This window comes from Gopherus flavomarginatus, chromosome 2 (assembly GCF_025201925.1).
Source record: "Gopherus flavomarginatus isolate rGopFla2 chromosome 2, rGopFla2.mat.asm, whole genome shotgun sequence".
NCBI lineage: Eukaryota > Metazoa > Chordata > Testudines > Testudinidae > Gopherus > Gopherus flavomarginatus.
Window position 1 is genome coordinate 13111237 of NC_066618.1, and position 18443 is coordinate 13129679.

At 46.8% G+C, this 18443-nt stretch overlaps 1 protein-coding gene across 3 annotated transcripts in view; it reads right to left on the bottom strand.

The window, feature by feature from the left end:
• Nucleotides 1-2876: 2876 nt before the first annotated feature.
• The window catches only part of LOC127045856 (mitogen-activated protein kinase kinase kinase 3-like), a 122038-nt gene continuing 106471 nt past the window's right edge, over nt 2877-18443 (bottom strand). For all 3 annotated transcript variants that reach the window (XM_050942600.1, XM_050942599.1, XM_050942598.1), the window contains 5 exons: nt 17911-18059; nt 16989-17120; nt 13806-13935; nt 12233-12410; nt 2877-9118 (listed from right to left, as the gene is read on the bottom strand). In XM_050942600.1, coding sequence (XP_050798557.1) covers nt 8890-9118; nt 12233-12410; nt 13806-13935; nt 16989-17120; nt 17911-18059 — 818 coding nt within the window. In that variant the 3' untranslated portion in view covers nt 2877-8889. The remainder of the gene's footprint in view (nt 9119-12232; nt 12411-13805; nt 13936-16988; nt 17121-17910; nt 18060-18443) is intronic.

The window sequence follows — 18443 nt, forward strand, 5'->3', positions numbered from 1 at the left end:
GAGTATTGGGAATCATTAAGAAAGGGATCAATAATAAGACACAAAATATCATACTGCCGCTATATAAATCCATGGTATGCCCACATATTGAATGCTGCATGCAGATCTCGTCATTCCATCTCAAAAAAGATATATTGGATTTGGAAAAGGTACAGAGAAGGGCAACAGAAATGATTAGGGGTATGGAACAGCTTCTGTATCAGGAGATATTAAAAAGACTGTGATTTTTCATCTTGGAAAAGAGATGACTAAGGAGGGATATGATAGAAGTCTATAAAATCGTGAATGGTGGGAAAAATTGAATAAGGAAATGTTAGTTACTCCTTCACATAACACAAGAACTAGGGGTCACGCAATTAAATTAATAGGCAACAGATTTAAAACAAACAAACAAAATAAAGTATTTCTTCACAGTCAACCTGTGGAACCCTTTGCCAGGGGATGTTGTGAAGGCCAAAACTATAACAGGCTTAAAAAAGGAACTAGAGATGCAGAGATGCAGTACCATGCTCTGCGTGTCCCTAATCTCTGCTTGCCAGAAGCTTGGAATGAGCAACAGACGACTTGATACTGGCCACTGTTGGAAGACAGGATACTGGGCTAGATGGGCCTTTGGTCTTACCCAGTATGGCCATTCTAATATTCTTATATCTGTCCCCCACTGTAACCCACTAGACTCCCCTTTCCTCCCAGAGCTGAGATAGAACCCAGGTGTCCTGACGAGGTCGGTCTCTCTGCAGAGTTAGTAACAATGTAAGAATATACATTAACATTTTAAACCTCACCAATGTTCCTTAAGTGATGTAGAAATAGAGAAAAAACTGACAGGGATGTGTAGGGGATCTTAATGCCTGACAGTCTCTGTTAGTAAGAGGTAGGCTAACTGTAACCCTAATAACATGAGATTTGTAGAAGCAAGGATTGTGTGAGACAAGTGGAAAAGAACTATGAGAGAAGTTGTTTCACCCTTGTGTAGATAATACCAAATGTAGGCTGGAGTCTCTTAAGTGAGAAAAACAAGATATCAGGATGACCTCTGTATAAACAAAATGCAGCTGTTGCTTATTATTGTCTGTAACAAAAGGATAAATGCTGCTGTAATTGTTTACCTCTTGAAAGACCTGTCTAGGAAGGGGAGACCCTATGTCCGAGTGCACTCTCTTCCTGCTGTAGCTGCTAAGCAGAATAAAGTATCTGACTCTGCTGCACCCAACCAAAAAGTGAAAACTAAGTTTTTCTCTGACAGTGACTTGCCACAAAATGTCAGAACGTTGGATCCTCTCAGCTCTAATACTAATATTTAAATTTCTTTCATATTGGAATTAGAGACAGGGCTCCTGTCCTGTCAGCTAATTCCTAAATTATCTACCGAAAAACTAGAGCAGTGGTCTCCACTGCAGTGCCAGTGAGTGCCATGGCACCTGCCAGGGCATCTATGTGCACCCACCTACTGGCTACCAAACAAGCAGCTGCCAAAATGCCACTGGCAAGCGGCAAACACCAAGAAGCATCACCACTGAAATGCCGCTAAGAAGCAGCATCATCAAGAGGCGTTGCCCCGAAATGCCACCGAAAATCAGCAGCATTTCGGCGGTGACACCTCTTAATGATGCTACTTCTCGGTGGCATTTCAGCGGCGACGCTTCTTGGCGTTGTCACTTCTCAGCGGCTGCTCTTCCAGCAGCCACGCTCCTCGGCGGTTAGTTGTCCGGCACCCGCCACACGGAAAGGTTGGGGACCACTGAATTAGAGCTTTCAGGTACCTAATTAACCCCTGGAATCACAGTTAAAATTACCCCACCCTACCAAAATCTGAAATGGCACCCCTGATAAAGGCATTGCAGGCTGGAGTATAAGGGGACACAGCTGTTCAGCAGCCCAGATTACACCCTGGGGTATCACCATCACAGTGATGTTCTGGAACAGCCTTCCAAGGGGAGCAGTGGGGGCAAAAAACCTAATTGACTTCAAGACTGAGCTTGATAAATGTCTGAAGGGGATGGCATGATAAAACTGGCTATAATATGCACTTATTCAATGCACTTGCAGTCCCATAACAAGTATTTTTCAAGTTTCAGAATAATCATGACACTATTAGTGATTGGGTTGCCTTATGCTTCCTGGCACAAAAGACTTGTGCCTGCACAGACACCAGAATGGCCAGTTAACTGCATGCACAGCACTTGGGACAGAACAGAAAGTTTTCTGGTCAAAAAAACCCCAAAACACGCTCCCATCTGAAATATAATCTCTGTCCGCTGTGGTAGCACTTACCTTTATACTCTGAAGGCTGCAGCAACCTGAGGGTGTTTTAGGCCTCAGTCCTAAAAGGCTCATGTGAGCAGCCCAACTGAAGTCAACAAGGTCACTAACGTGAGTGTGTTACTCGCCTAACATGAGTGTGTTACTTGTTCAGGATTGGGGCTACAGCCACTCTTGAGAGTCAGTTGTCTCCTGTGCAGGAATCTCCACACAAAGTGGAGAGATTGGTCAGCTAGCTAGGGGCTGCTTTAACTTATGCTGGGTAGCTACAGCTCCGTCTACTTATTGAGCACTGGCTGAGTGCAGGTGTGCTTTGTCTTGCTCCTGACACCATCCCTAGGCCAACCTCGGGCTGTATGTGCGTGTAGAGGACGGGGGTGTCAATTGCCGTAGGATCTGGTTACACTGGTTTCTAGCAGTTAGGCTCGTCTGCACTAGGGTAATTCTCATCCAACCAGTTAGGGCCAGATTCCTGCACAGCACAAAGTGGCTGAAACAGAATAAATAAAATACTATACCCGACAGAACATGCATCTCTATTAATATTATGTGTGCACACATACTATAATGCTGCACTTATAAGATGAAACAGGAAAATTGGTTTCACAATACCACAAAGTTAAAAAATATTTAATTTCATGCATGGAGCGGGGAAAAGCATTTACAGCATTTTACAAAGTACATTCAACAAGGTGTCCTGCTTTCCAAACCTGCAGTATTAGCTTCTGTTTCATATGGGCTAATTCCTGCAAAGTAGAAATCATTTCTAAGACACTTGCCGTACTGCTACTATAGTGAGTATCTATGCGTTTCCAGGCAAGAGTACTATACCAGTGATAGCATCTTTGATCAGACTAATGAAAAGGCAGGAATTTGCAAACGAGTTTCATTACACAACTTGGCCTCCTGAAGCATTTGCTTTGTAACACCAGCCTCAATCCTGCAAAAACTTAAAACATGTGAGTAACTTTAGGCACGAGTGGTCTCATTTAATGGCGTTACTTACATGTGTAAAGTTACTCCTGGAGCCAATCCAACAAAGCACATGCGTAGTTTCTGTTTTGCTGATTTGTGTAACATGAGCGAGTACCCCACACTTGGGTAGCGTGGGTCTTTGTCACCCTCTACTGGCTGTTGCACAAAAGAGGATGAAAGTCTACTACAGCTGCTAATAGAGTTACTACTTCAGCGCAGGTAGCAGCAACTCATGCATTTACCAGTGACGGTAACAGGAGTTCTGATGGCCCACGTGGGGGGTATCATTATATTTACAGGATAAAGGCCTAACCCACTGGATAAGGAAGAAGAACTCGGTTGCATTGGCTGGGATTACAAAAATACATGATGTGTCATTTTCAGTGAATAAACCATCGCTGTTTCATCGGAGTTGCCAGCAGTAAGATGTAGTGACCTGATTCACCTGCTTATTCCCTCCCTGGAGCAGGTGGGTGGGGAAAGGCTAAGTCTTGACTCCCCTTCTTCCATTAATCTCTGGCCAGGGCAGCCACGCCAACATGGGTAGAGGTATTGCAGGGATGGGTGGGCCCACAGAAATCATGGCCAGCTCGGAGCAAGGAGGAAGTGGGGGGAGAGACTGTGACTCAGCATCATGTCTCTGAGTCACACTGCCTCCTGGAGCTACTGCTGGGGGCAAGCAGTTTAGGCATCAGCCTTTGTGCAGGACTGTTTCTAAAGTCAGACTGTAGCCCTTGAAGAGGGGCTGGTTTGGAAAATACATCCACTGAGGCAGATAGATATGGAACAAATAAGCTAGAGTAAGTGGGCCACATTCAGTTCTCAGTTATGAAGCATCTGACTGGATTCACATCAGCATAATGGAGAACAGGATTTGCTCCCAACACATTTAAACACAGCTGTAGTTACAGTGTCTCAGTTCTGGTCCTTGTATGGACAGTACGATCCCCTATTCCCAAACTCTACCCTGCATGGTGCTCTCTTTTCAAGTAAAGCCTAGTCTCCCAGCTCCGGGGTGATCACGACCTGCCCATCCAACAACCCTAACTGGACTAGTGCATATAGGGCAAGGTGGGACATACCATACTGCAGGAATGGTCAAGCACTGGACAGAGTGATGCATACAAATTTTTTTCAAGTCTCAGACCTTAACAAATACATTATTTCTAGCAAAACCCAGTAATCATTGGCTTAAATAGTCTCTCAATGTTACTTTTTTTCAAGAATAAAAAAAATATAGCCGTCTCTGCAGGCTGAATCATACAAGGCCTCTGGTTCCAATTATGGCCTCAATCTTACCCTCCATGAGTCAGCTTTCTATATCCCCAACTGTTTTCTTATATACAGCTTGCTGGCTAATGATATTTGGCCTGGTGTGAAGGAATTATACAGATTTATAGGCTACAGTATAGAGTCTGATGATATACAATATCACACTTGAGCCTTTTCCCTAGATAAGGAAAAAAATTACAATACATATACATGATACAGTATTGATAATATTCCCCAAAAAAGAGCAAGATTTGATATGAGCGAACTGCTTCTACTATACATTAGATGAATGTACTTTCCAATTCCTTACATGTAAAAAAATATACATGGAATCATATTACATTCTCTTTCCCTCGTTCTATTTTATACAGCAAAACACTGCAAGGGCATTTAAAAAAAGGGCAAAGGCACCTGAGGAGTGATTTACCAGACAGTCACAGACACAGACAAGGGAAGGTCCCAATGACCAGGGCTGTCAGGAGGGGCACTCGGATGAAATTCACTCCTGTGCAGGGCCATGCACCACATAAGCCCTACATGGAGTGAAGTGGTGTGAGAGTTTTGTGCTCTCCCTCTATACAGGGGGATAGAGTTCGCGCCTTGTGGGTGTTGCCTTACATGCCATAGCTGCATTTAGAGTTAGATAACTTCTCCACTTGCAGAACTAAACCTAAGGGTAGCACTGCATAAGAGACCCAGGATCAGGCCCTTGATACAGCGCTCCTAGGAAAGTTACTGGCAGTTTCTGTTTGCGCAAGGCCTGTAGGATCGAGCCCACTGACATTCCTACACCTGAACCCCTGCCAGCCCCAGGATGCTAGCCAAGCTTTTGTGCTGCAGGACATCACCTCATGACAAAGCCTGGTGACTGCAAACATCAAACAAAGAGGCATGACCAGGTTGCCCTATGGCATCACAGGGGGATGTTTCGCCCACACAAAATCATTTAAGGAGGGCAGGAGAGAAAACTGCCCTCCAAGCCTAGGGATCTCTCTCAGCAGAAGTAGGGTGAACCTGCACAATTTGGCTACTGTCAGAGTAGCTTTTAATGTTTTAAAAGCTCTCCCTTCACCCTCACTATTTATAATAAGCCTCTCAGCAGCCTGCAGTGGAACGAGGGGTCTGTCATCCCCTTCATGGATGTATACCCAGCTTTGTTCTCATAGGGCTCAGTCAAGCTGATCCATGCAGGTACATATGTGTGTCAGATGCCTCCTTACATCCCCGCAGAGGAGTTGCTGAGGGGCTGCGCCTCCCGCTTCCACACAGATGGGCAGAGACTTGACTCCACTCCCTGAAACACTACTGAGCCAACATGGAGGGGGAAGGCAACTGTGCTAGGAAAAGGGCTGGCACAGGTCACTTCCCTTATGGGGCAAGGAGTGATAGGGTGACTATGTGTCCTGTTTTGGCCGGGACAGACCCTTTTTTCAGCCCTGTCCCAACCATCCTGACAAAAATGGGCATTTGTCCCATTTGCTCATCAACTTGATCAGTTGGGGGGAGGGCTTGGGCGAGCAGTGACGCCAGCCCTAGCCTCACATGTGGGAGGTGTCTTGGGGGGAGGGGGTGTCGGGTCTAGCCCCACGCAATGTCCTGTTTTCCCTTTGAGAAATATGGTCACCCTAAGGTGGGACTGACTTGTGACTGCAGCCTGCCATACGGGGCAGCACATGGCTGAGTTGGTCCGGAAGCAAAGTTTCAGTCAAAGCACCGAGCCCTGGAATGGACTTGCAGGTAGAAAGGAAGCCTGGAGGAATGTGTTTAGAAACAGCATTTAGAAGGGTTCCATGAACCTTGCAAACAGATCTTTAAAAGTAGGTCACATTTCAGCCCTACCCATGCACGGCATCACATTGCTCATAGTTCAGCGCCTATGGTCAACATTACCCTACCGGCCCTCTGAGAGACCGAGAATCAAATCCAGATGGACTGGCTAGGAGTCAGATTTTGTTCTCAATTAATTAAAAAAGAGATTGAGGACAATTTGTTTTTTAAAATCAGGCCAGCGAATGGGGAAATTGTCAGATTCAAAATAATTTAAAACATTTTTACATTTTCCTAATAATCCTTTAAACTCTCTCTTTATGGAAAGTCCTACTGACTATAACAGAGTGATAAAAGCACCTAGCAAATGGGACCCTGACCCAGGCCTGGAGCTCCTGAGCAGTATGGGAATATAAATAAATAATAATAATAATAATAATAAAGACTTTTTGAGCCATCTGACAGAATTTAATAGAGAACTAGGGGCTCGATCCCATTCCCATTGAAGTTTAACAGCACAACTCTCCCTGATTTCTGTGGTGCAGAATCAGGGCCTATGTTCCTCCCGCAGAAGCCTCCAGAATGATATTCTCTGTTCAGTTCTATGGGCAGGATTCTGCTCCGGTGTAACTTCATTGAAGTCTCTGGAGTTTGTTCCTGATAAGAATCAGGCTCTAGGAGCACTCAGAGTCCTTCGTACGGATCCCCATTACATTTCCATAAAACCCAAAGCAGCTGCACCACTGTAGCGCTTTAGTGAAGACACTACTGTGCCAACAGGAAAGCTTCTCTCCTTGGCGTAGTTAATCCACCTTGTAGCTATGTTGGTGGACGAAGCTCTCCCATCGACCCACCACTGTCTACATGGGGCTGGGGTAGGCTGGCATAACTACTTCACTCAGGGGTATGGACTTTTCACACCCCTGTGCGACGTACTTATACCAATATAGGTCTGTAGTCTAGACCTGGCCTCAGGACGAAATATGCCCCTCCACACAGCCCCTGCACAGAGTCTATGTATCACTGAAGTCCCACAAATGTCCCCTTTTGAGGCCTTGAGAGGTGCCAAGCCCTCGTGCTAGTTCTGTGCACTGGGGTGAATTCCACCTCCCGCATGGCTTTTCTACACTTGATGCTCTGCAGCGTCATCTAGGGCCTGATCCTACAAGGGACAGAGCTGAAGGCGCTCGGCGCTCTGCAGGCTGGACCCTTCGTTAGCAGCATATTGGAACTGGTCACAGGCTGGCACAGCTAGGGATATGAGAAAACAGTTACTTACACCCTCACCTGTTCCGTTCCCATTAAAATCAGTGGATGAGGGTTGTGTGCGTGTGTTGCTGAGAGGCTGCTCCTCCCCCTCCCACACAGGTGGGCAGAGACTTGACTCCACTCCTGAAACACTCCTGAGCCAACATGGAGGGGGAAGGCAACTGTGCCAGGAAAAGGGCTGGCACACCTCACTTCCCTAATGGGGCAAGGAGTGATAGGGTGACCACGTGTCCTGTTTTGGCTAGGACAGACCCTTTTTTAAGCCCTGTCCCAGCCATCCTGACTGACTAAAATGGGCATTTGTCCTGTTTGCTCGTCAACTTGATCAGTTGGGGAGGAGGCAGGGCTTGGGCGAGCAGTGACCGTTTCAGCGGGAACAGGATCAGGTGCTGAAGAACAAGCTTGTGCTGAGCTGAGGGTGCCACTGGCATCAGCATCATATAGACACACTTATCCGCTGAACAGTGAATGAACACACAAAGGTCCTGTGGCCAGCTTTACCAAAGAATAACCTACAGGGACCTTATTGTATCCAGAGAAGAAGAATGCCTTGCACTTATGCAATTTTACAGGTACAAGAACGCCGACTCAGCATGACTGCATTGTAGTCACGTCTTTGACTGGATACCTTGTGCTGAATGAGGCTCTCACTCCACTGTAACCACCTAAGGCACAAAACAACCCGAATCCTCCCCTCTGAAGGGCTGGAGATGTTGCTATGGATGTTGCCTCCCATCTCCAACCCCACAAGAAGATTGCTTTCCCCCTTTGACACGAACGACACACCTATGCCGATCATTCTTTGGTCCTGGGTTTGTTTCCCTTTGCTTCATGCCTGAATACCTCTCGGTGTCTGTCAAGCTGTAAACGGCAGCCACTGCTGCTACCCTGCTGAAGAGAGACAGCTTCCTTGTGGGATGTTGCCAGTGCTGCTTTCACAGCCAGCAGGGGGTGCCAGAGTTCGTTCCATCATTCCAATGAGGCAAGGGAGTTACTACTCCCAGCTCCTCTGCTACAAGACATCCAATCAATAACGGGGGTGGGGGGGCGAGTTTGCCCCTAGCATCGATGGAGATGTGTTCCAAGGATGATCCCCAATTCCAAACTCCCTCCAGCCCCAAACATGGTGACAGCCACCTGTCTCCACAGTTAGATGGTCATAAGTGCAGCTTACAAAGGAAAACCGACACTGGCCCCCTAGCTTACAATGAGGAGCGAAGGATCACAACCCAGGCTGAGGTCTGCATTTCAGAGCGCAAAGGTCTGTGGGTCTGTTTTTTAAACCCCCCACCCCCAATTTCCTTTTATCTTTCACCTGCATTTCCCCTAACCCACTGCAAGGGACTAGAGGCTGCAGTTCATGAATGAATGTCTCAGCAGGTCCTCTGCTGTGGGCCTCCGCTTCTCCTCCACAAAGATCTGCTTGAGGAAGTTGCGGCAGGAGTCAGAGACACCGACTGGGAGCTGGGGCTTGGTCGGCTGGGTGGCAATTTTGAAAATGGCCGCCATGGCTTCAAATTCCGCCCAGGGTGGCTTTTCTGTTAACATCTCCACCACAGTGCAGCCAACGCTCCTGCAATGGGAAACAGAGGATTAGAAAAAAAGACTTTCATCTAATTGTCCTGGCTCACTCCCTGCCCCTAAATCTTTCACCCTAAACTATTCCCTAGACATGAAATTCCCTAAATTTAGGGCTATAAAGATACCACAGACAGATCACTTTGGAAATGGAAGTCCTCTGTTTAGGTGAAATTCGTCCCAGTGCAGAGGGCCAGCACATCGGCTGAGTACTTAAGTCTCAGTGAAGGCCTAAATTCAAGAGGGATGTAAGAACAGGACTCAGTGTATATTCTGCAATTCAGCAGATTCTGCTGCAGGATTTGCCCCTTGCTGCAGAATTTGCTCCACACTTTCAGCTGTCATTTTGAAACCAGGTTTCTAGCCCTTACGGTTGTGCAGGTAGATGCGAAGCATGTTGTCAAGGTTAAGAGACACAGTGATGTCTGCTTCTATTTTCAGGAGAGACAAACAACAGATTTGAAAGGTGTGAATTGTTTCATGCACTTTAACTGATTGTCATCTTTCAATGTTGGAGTTAACAACCTGTGATACACTGAAATCTAGAACTGGGACAAAACACAAAATAAATTCAATTTAATGTAAAAAATAAACCCAGAGCAACTGTAGTGATTACACTGGACAGCTTCACAGTTAATTCAGTCAACCCTCCACTTTGAAAACAGATGCAGGATTTCCACCAGAATGCTACAGAATCTCTATCTCAGATACCTATATGGTCCCCATTACTGCAGTATCTGAGCACCTCATGATCTTTAATGCATTTATCCTCATCTTCCCACTGTGGTAATGCAGTGCTATTATCCCCATTTTACAGCTGGCACACTGAGGTCCAGCAGTGTTGCTCTGCTCAGCACTGCAAGGACTAAATGACAGATGGCTAAGGCCATCTCTGCACTGCCACTTCTGCCAATATAATTTATGATGCACAAGAGTGAGAAAAAAACCACCCCTCTGAGTGACATAAGTCACACCGACAGAAGCGCTGGAGTGCACAGTGCTGTGTCGGCGGGAAAGCTTCTCCCACCAACGTAACTACTGCTGCTCGTGGAGGTGCTTTTATTATGCTGACGGGAGAGCTCTCTCCTGTTGGCACAGAGTGGCTACACGAGCGATCTTACAGCTGCACTGGTACAGCTGTGCGGCTGTAAACTCTCTAGCGTAGACATTGCCTAAGGCTCATTTTCAAAAATGACTTAGGAGCCTGAACCTCACTAAAAGTCACTACTGAAAGGAAGCAATGCCTGAATACCTTTAAAAGTCAGAGCTAGACAGACTAAGGGTCAGATTTTTCTAATGTATGGACATGCAGAGAGGTGCCCAGTGGGATTTTCAAAAGCACCAAAATGGGTTAAATGAGTTAGGCACCTTTGAAAGCCATGCTAAGCACCTACCTGCAGCTTTAGACACTGTTGAAAACCAGGCCATACGGGTCTCGCCCAAGGTCAAACAAAGAGTCTGTGGCAGAGCAGAAACTTGAACGCAGCCATCTCCAATCTCAGGTTAGAACCCTAACCACTGGGCAATCCTTTCTTGCTGCAGAATTAAGGTCCCATTTGTTAGGGGGTTCCCCAGGCCCTTGGTGAACTGGTACATAGGTTTGTGCTGGTCCTCTTCACAGAGGCGAATTTCCCCCCTTAACAAAGGGCAGCATACAGGCCTGAAAGGGTACGTCTACACTGCAATTAGACACTTATGGTTGGCCTGTGCCAGCTGACTCGAGCTCACGGGGCTCGGGCTAAGGGGCTGTTTTATTGTTGTGTACATACATGTTTGGGCTCAACCTTCAGCCTAAGCTCTGGGACCCTCCCACCTAGCAGCCTGAGCTCTACACCCTGTGCTGTAGCAAAGCTCAGGCTGCAACCTGAGCGTGGACATTCACACCACAATTAAACAGACCATTAGCCCTAGCCCAAGCCCAAGCCAGATGGCACAGGCCAGCTGCGGGTTTTTAATAGCAGTGTAGCCATCCCCAAATTGGGAGCCAGCTCGCTGGGAATATTTTGTACCTATATTGGTCGGCAGTAGCCGATCTACCTTGCAAATTATGTTTACTACCCAAAGATATCTGCAGCCAAACAAGGCTTTGCTCCCTGTCTGGCTTCCTCTCTCATTTGCTTCTGGGAAGGAGGAGTCCAGAAGAAGCAGCCTGAATTAAAAAAAAAAAAAAAAAAAAGGGCAGAGGCAGAAAAATGCAGGCCGGCTTCCCAGCCCTTGGGATGGAGTCCTAGCAACATGGCATTTCCTCTGGCCTCATTTACACCAGCTTGGCAACCTTGGCTCGTAATCGCAATGAATAAAACGTAGCTGCACTTCCTATCAACTGGAACAGGTGGCAGTAAGGATGTCTGCCAATGACTCCTCAGGCATTCTCCCCAGTGAGAAGCAGCTACAATGGCTGGTTTCCACCGAGCCCGGTTGTTGGAAGAGTCAAGGGAATATGTGCTGTGCATTCAGTATTGTTGTAGTTCATTAGGGTGATGACTATTATTCCAGCTGTTCAGGCTCAGGGCCCAATCCTGCAAAGCTCAAGTATCCAAAATGTTCAAGAGTCGCCACCAATTTTGGATGCCTCCAGTTTTGAGATCCCACCTGCAAATCTCGACAGCCCGTTTTTCAGAGCTCCTGCAGTTCCCAGGGAGGGAAGGGTGCTCAGGGTTACTTAAAGGCAGATTCAAGGAATCTCCAGCTGGACGTCCAAAGAATTGGGGCACCCAAAATCAGCATCCAGGTTGGAAATTTCCAAAAGTGAGTAGGGATTTGGGATGTTTTTGGGTGTCCAGTCTGAAACACCGTAAAGGAGCCTGAATTTCAGTAGGTGCTCAGCACCCACTCTCTGGAAATCAGACCTTTAAGGTGTCTCAAGTTGAGCATCCAAAAAAAAAAATCACTAACCACTATTGAAAATCTTGGTAGTCAGTTCTAACTATAAGCACACTGTTCCAGCCACTAACCCATACTGTCTTGCAAATGTTAGTTATACTGGTTGGCCTTGGAAAATTAAACACTGTAATTCTTGAAGTGATGAATGGATACAGGCTACATTAGAAAATTGCAGTGCTGACCCACTGCAGTGGAGATTCTGCCCTGAGATTACTTTGTTTCTTACCACACGTCAGCTTTCCTTCCATAGCCTTCTCCACTGATCACCTCTGGGCTCATCCAGTACGGCGTTCCGGTGACCGATTTAATTCCCGTTCCAGACATGCAGATGGTCTGGATGCGTTTGCTGGCTCCAAAATCTCCTAATTTCACATTCCCAGCAGAATCTCGCAAAATGTTGGCACCTAAGTGTCAAGCACAAAAACCCAAGAGATAAAATTGCAACCAGGGCTAACACAGCTCCAGCAAGGGAAGGCTCAGGCAAAGGGCCAGCATTTTCAGAGTTGGAAAAAACGACATTTAGCTACATGAAGGCACTATGCTAGGGACTTTTTTTTTTTAAACTGGAATTTTCAAAGAGGTCTGTCTCTTAGTTCCCTGAAAATCCCACCCAAAGCACTTTACATAGCTAGCATCAACTCCAAAACACCCCTGGGAGACAGTAAATAATTACCAATCCCCAAAGAAACAGGAAGATAAACTAATTCACAGAAAAGGTACGGCCAATATCTTCCAAAAGTGACTTCTGGTTTATGGTAACTCAGCATGAATGTCCATTACCTCAGGCCTGGTGCTAAGCTCACAAAATTGCAAAAGGAGCCAATGGGGGCTCTCAAAATTAGTATTTCCAATTGGACACTCAATATTTGTGGCATACACACCCCTGCCAAGTCAGAGGTCACTTTTGAAAATTCTGGCCTAAGGAACTTATTCAAGACCACACTGCAAGCCCAAGGCAGAGCCAGGGCTAGAAACTATGTGTCTCAGTCTCTAGAGCTGCGCTCTGACCATGAGGCACAGAATCCTACTGTGGTGGAAAATTGGCCCCCCCCCCCCGATAATTTGGGCTTTGCGTAGTTGGTTGGGGCCTACTTAGTGGCTAGCAGGCCTGAAACCTTTGCCAAGGCACTGTGTGCAAGGGGGGAGGGGAGCAGAGGGCAGGCGATGGAAAGCCCTAAAAACAGGAACAATTTGCAATATTTGCGTACTGCTTATAAAATATAATAGCTGCTTGTGTGAAGCAATAAGGTAACCTATAAGTGTGAATCACAGACCATACCCCCCCACTCCATTTGTGTAACCATGCCACCCTCTACCCCATTTGTGTAACTACCCCATTGTGTAACGGACCCCGTAAAAAGACAATTGTGTAATAAGCACTTCATAAAAGGCAGGGTTGTAACAGCGTTGAAAACCACCAAACGCCCTCTACTCACATTTCGCCCATCCTAGGCAAGGTTGCAACAGATGGCTGGAAAGTACCAAAGGACTCTAACTCTATTTTTCCTAATAAGGTTGCTGTTACTGAAGCGAGTGTAATTTTATTCCTAATATGGTTATCATTACTTAACTATGTGTAATTTGTTCGCAGTTTTAAGCTTTAAAAGTCTCCGCATGCTTTGTATCGGTGGCACAGATTCAACACTGCTATCCTCAACGCGTTGGTGTGTGTCAATAAATGGGCCCTCAGGCTTGAGTCTCTGAACTAAAATCAATGCGTGGGTGACTTTTTCCACAACACTACTTAAGGTGCTACTAGATCAGAGCAGGAAGGCGATCTCACAGTCCAATCTACTTACCTTTAATATCCCTGTGGACAATCATATTGCTGTGTAAATAGAAGACTCCCTGCAGAATCTGCCTGGTGTACTTCCGGGTGACGTTCTCGGTCAGAGCACCATATGCTTTTAATTGGTCCTTTATGGATCCCTATTGGAAATTAAACACATATACACAAACCACAGAAGTGAATGATGCGTATTATGTCACACTGGCTTTTATATTTCTGTGACTATTTTCTGAGAGACAACCTGGGTGAAGTAATATCTTGTATTGGACCAACTTCTGTTGGAGAGAGAGAGAAGCGTTTGAGCTACAAAGACCTCTTCTCCAGGTCTGGGAAATGTACTCAGAGTGGCAGCTAAATATAAGGTGTAACAGACCGCTTATCGTAAATAGTTCAAGGTTTTCAGGGTTACTTTCTGGTTTATAAAAAGCTTTACTGAATCTAACTGAGATATATAAAAGAGGAATATATGAAATCAGAGCCACTGAAACATAATGGAGCAAGGATCACACCTGAATTACAATATCCCCATGGGACGGATGAGAAAGGGCACTATTGTACCTACAACCCTTGCTAACGCAACGTAGTTCTCTATCCCCCTCTAGTGGCTGGATCACATCATTGGTCAGCTTGTTTGTAGAAAATTCGTTTACATAAGCTTGATCCTCTCATCACTTGAGCAAAAGGAACACGTCCATTAGTCTGGAGCTGACTCGGAGACTTCTACACATTGCCCAGGCACTGAAGCAGGACAAAGACACTTTCCCTTAGCATCACATTTCTAGGGTGACCAGATGTCCCGATTTTATAGGGACAGTCCTGATTTTTGGGTTTCTTTCTTATATAGGCTCCTATTACCCCCCATCCTGTCCCAATTTTTCACATTTGCTGTCTGGTCACCCTACACATTTCCCCAGGCTGGGGAAACTCAGCTGGAGCTACCGACATCCACAGGCCTATATAGACAACCAGATGTAACAACATCCCTGGTTGGATCCGCTGCCAGGATTGATCCTAGGAACGCTGGATCTCAAAACATGAGTTTTTACTGCTGAAGGTAATGAAGTGGGTGCTTTACCTCAAGCAACAGGCTCTGAGGCTTTTAGGTCTACAGCTCCCTGGCTCAATCTCCAGGTAAGCCAGACAGAGTGGTTGTTCCATAGAGAGGATTTACACGAAAGGAGCTATCCAGCTACAGGAGTTCAAATGCCGAGGAAGGATTCCATCCTGTCTGAGGGAAGCTCGCCCTGGCCCTTGTTTTATGGATAGACAGTCTCCAGGGCTGTCAGTCTGGCACCTTTCGCCCACTGGGGAGCAGCAGGGGTTGTCTGGGTTCTCTGCTCAGTCTCCCACTGACATTCTTATTGTCCCTGACCTCACCCCACCGCAGCCTGAGCTTTTGCTTAGCCCTGGATTCCTGTTTTGCTCCCTCCCACTTTAAAGGGGGTGGCCAATGGCATTCCAGGAGGAGGAACCTAACACGGGTCCTCCCCCACTATGGCTGGGTATCATTTGGGTTTCTGTCAATGTCCTCTGATGGAAAATCTTTGGTTAGGCATTTGAGCTCTCCACTCTTCGACCTTCTGTGGATCTCAGTCTGTGGGGTGGGCGCTGGACATGAAGGTTGCACTGCGGCAGGGCCCTTTTAAGGATCTCATCTTGTACTAGAATCAAACAGACCATCCCCTTTCGCCCTCAGTTTAATGTAAAGGAGGATGCGGGTTGTGTGTGTGTGGAAGACACTCCAACAATTGTTTAAACGGGTGAATTACAAACCGACGGGCTATCGACACCGGCTAGCGCTAGCCATGGTCCGGAAGGTTCTGCACAAGCTAGACCCCATGCAGCTCTTGCCAAGCCAGCTGCATTAAATCAGAATCTCAGCCAGAGGCAGCACTTCAGAACTGCTGCTCCATACAGCTTGGAAGTTGGTCCTCTTCCACCAACAGTACAAAAGAAAGCAAAGCCCTGGGCTGATGTTGTGAAATAAGCTTTTGCCGCAGAGCGAAAGTCAATCTTTATTTGGCCAGAGCGCTGGTTTATCGGAAGGAAAACAAACATTCCAATCCAGGAACAGGAAACAGCCCCAGCACAAATGCTGGCTTCTTGGCAGGTAACAGACATGGGCATGTTTTAGAACGAACAGCGAGGGGACTGATTACACTGCACTGGGTTTATCCTTTTGGTCCCATGCATGGGGGTTTATGTCAAGGATCAGAAAGACAGCCTCCACAAACAAATGGGTTAATTGGGCTGTGGTTAGAGAGAGGGGATTGTGCTAGGGGGCTAGTTCAAATTGTCGTTCATGTGGATCTGATGGGGGATTTTCTACCACGTTTTCTACCAAAGCTATATGTGACTATATAATCGAATGGTCCCTTCTGGCCTTAAAAAAAAAAAGAATCTATGAATAAACATAGGTTTGCTCCCCCACAGTCTAGAGGACAAATCCAGAGATGATGTGTAAGAAGATGTAAATAACACATTGGTAGGTGGTGCTGAGGGGACCAGATCCTCAGCCAGTGTAAATCAGCACTGCTGTTTACACTAGCTGAAGCTCTGCTCCAGGGATTTTAGGCTGGTTTAACTTAAAGTAGTAAGAAAAGATGCAAGTTACAACCCCTGCGCCACCTAGCAGAATATTAAAGCATCTTGATTTTACATTGCCCCTGGAGATATTTCATTCTACACAAACAGAGTCATGACCTGGTGACGTCCTGACATGATAAAACAGCATCGCCACGAGATGACTTGGTCTCCAAGGACAGGATAATTAGTAATGTTGTGTTTTCAATGTGCACATATTAGAATGAATAAATAACTCATGATAGCTGCGTGCGGATCGTACTACAATTAACCTTTCCCAGAGTGCTTTTAATAAATAACCAGGGATGGGCCCAAGCCACACAGATTGGATCCAGATCTGGATCCAATCCCAAATTTGGCCGTGTTCACATTCCAGGCTGTGTCACACAGATAGGGCCTTCTGCAATGTTCAAATCAGGATCTGACTGCCCCAAATTTCAGGGGTGTTTGGAATCAGGATTTTGATTTGGCCCATTATAGACAAGGGCCAGGTTGCGAAATCTGACTCCAGATCCAAACTTTGCCTGAGCTTGGAGGCGTTTGGATTCAGCTCTCTGGTTCAGGTCCATCTCTGTAAATAACCACATGAGTAAGCTGCTGTCACACTTACCCCTGGCATGTATTCCACAAAGATAGACAACTTCCTCTCCTCCGGATCCCGCAAGCAACCGTAATACTGGACTATCCTGTCATGGCGAAGGGTCTTCAACAGCTGGATCTCACATTCTAAGGCATTTACCTCCTGCGACAATACAGAATGTTACACGATGAAAAGAAAGACCTACGAACATTGCATCACTGCAGAAATACTGCCACATTCAAGCTTATTCTCCTAGAGGATTTCTGAAGCACTGACTATATCCCTAGTGCTGTACAAGACCTAAGAAGAAAGATGGCTGCTCTCCCAAGGAGGTTACAGCCTAAAAGACAATCAGGATACACTGGGAAAAGCAGAGTGGGACTCTGCTTAGGATTGTTAGAGAGAGTTGCAGGCAGGCAGAGATTTATTTATTCCCTTGTTTCTGAAGGGCAGCACCAAGCTTTCAGGAGGAGCAGCCATGCGGGAAAAGCAGAGGCTGGGCAAATGGGCTATCCAGAAATGGGAGTGGAGGGTGGTGAATGGAGCCCTGGGGCTGGCATCACAGAAGAGCAGAAAGGACAGGAGATGGTGAGAGATGAGACTGGCGACGCAGGCTGGGCTAGCATCACGCAGGTCCTGGAGGGGAAGATGAACGGTCACTCGATGGCTTAAGCCATGGCAGGTGTCCATGGGCTCTGTGGGAAGTCACGAACAGCTCTGAGCCAGGGTAGCCAGCACAGCACATACAGGAACTATGCACAGCAGTCATGCATTGCCTAGTGGTGACATGGGGGGACAATATATGCCAGCAGACTCCATCTCAGGACCTCCACCCCACTCAGCAATATGGGAAGGGCAGGATGACTGTGACCCCCTCGCTCCCAGTTGTGACCTGCTGTTTAAACAACCCCATAAGCTCTTCAGGAAGGCTCAGTCCAGTCCTCACACTCACCTTGCTCGTCTCTTGACTATCTGGGTCAAAGGGCACCTGCTTCACCGACAACTCCCTGCCAGTGTCTGCGTCGTAGCAGAGATAAACCTCTCCGAAGGCCCCTCTGCCAAGGAGCTTCCCCAACCTCCAGTTCACTGGCGCCTGCAGGGCTGCAGGAGGGACATCGATGGCACAGTCAGGACACAGAATAGGGGTCACTGGACCCTTTGCAATGCAGATCTAATCTGCTATGCAACGAGTGCGGGCACACAGAGTGCATTAGCACCTACCACAAAGAGCAACACTTAGAGCCTGATTCCCATCCCATTCATGCTGCTTTCACTCCACTGGCTTACCTGATTTACACCAGTGTAAGTGAGAGCAGGATCAGGCCCAAGGATGTACATTGATACAGTGCCTTCCCTCCTGCAAGGGCTGAAAATGCTTTGCTGTGCAATGTTGGAGTCCCTTCACTACCTCCCAGTGACGTGCAGCCACTGCTGGAGTGGAACACAAGCGATGGTTAACAGGGCACAGCACTGTTATGCGGCCGT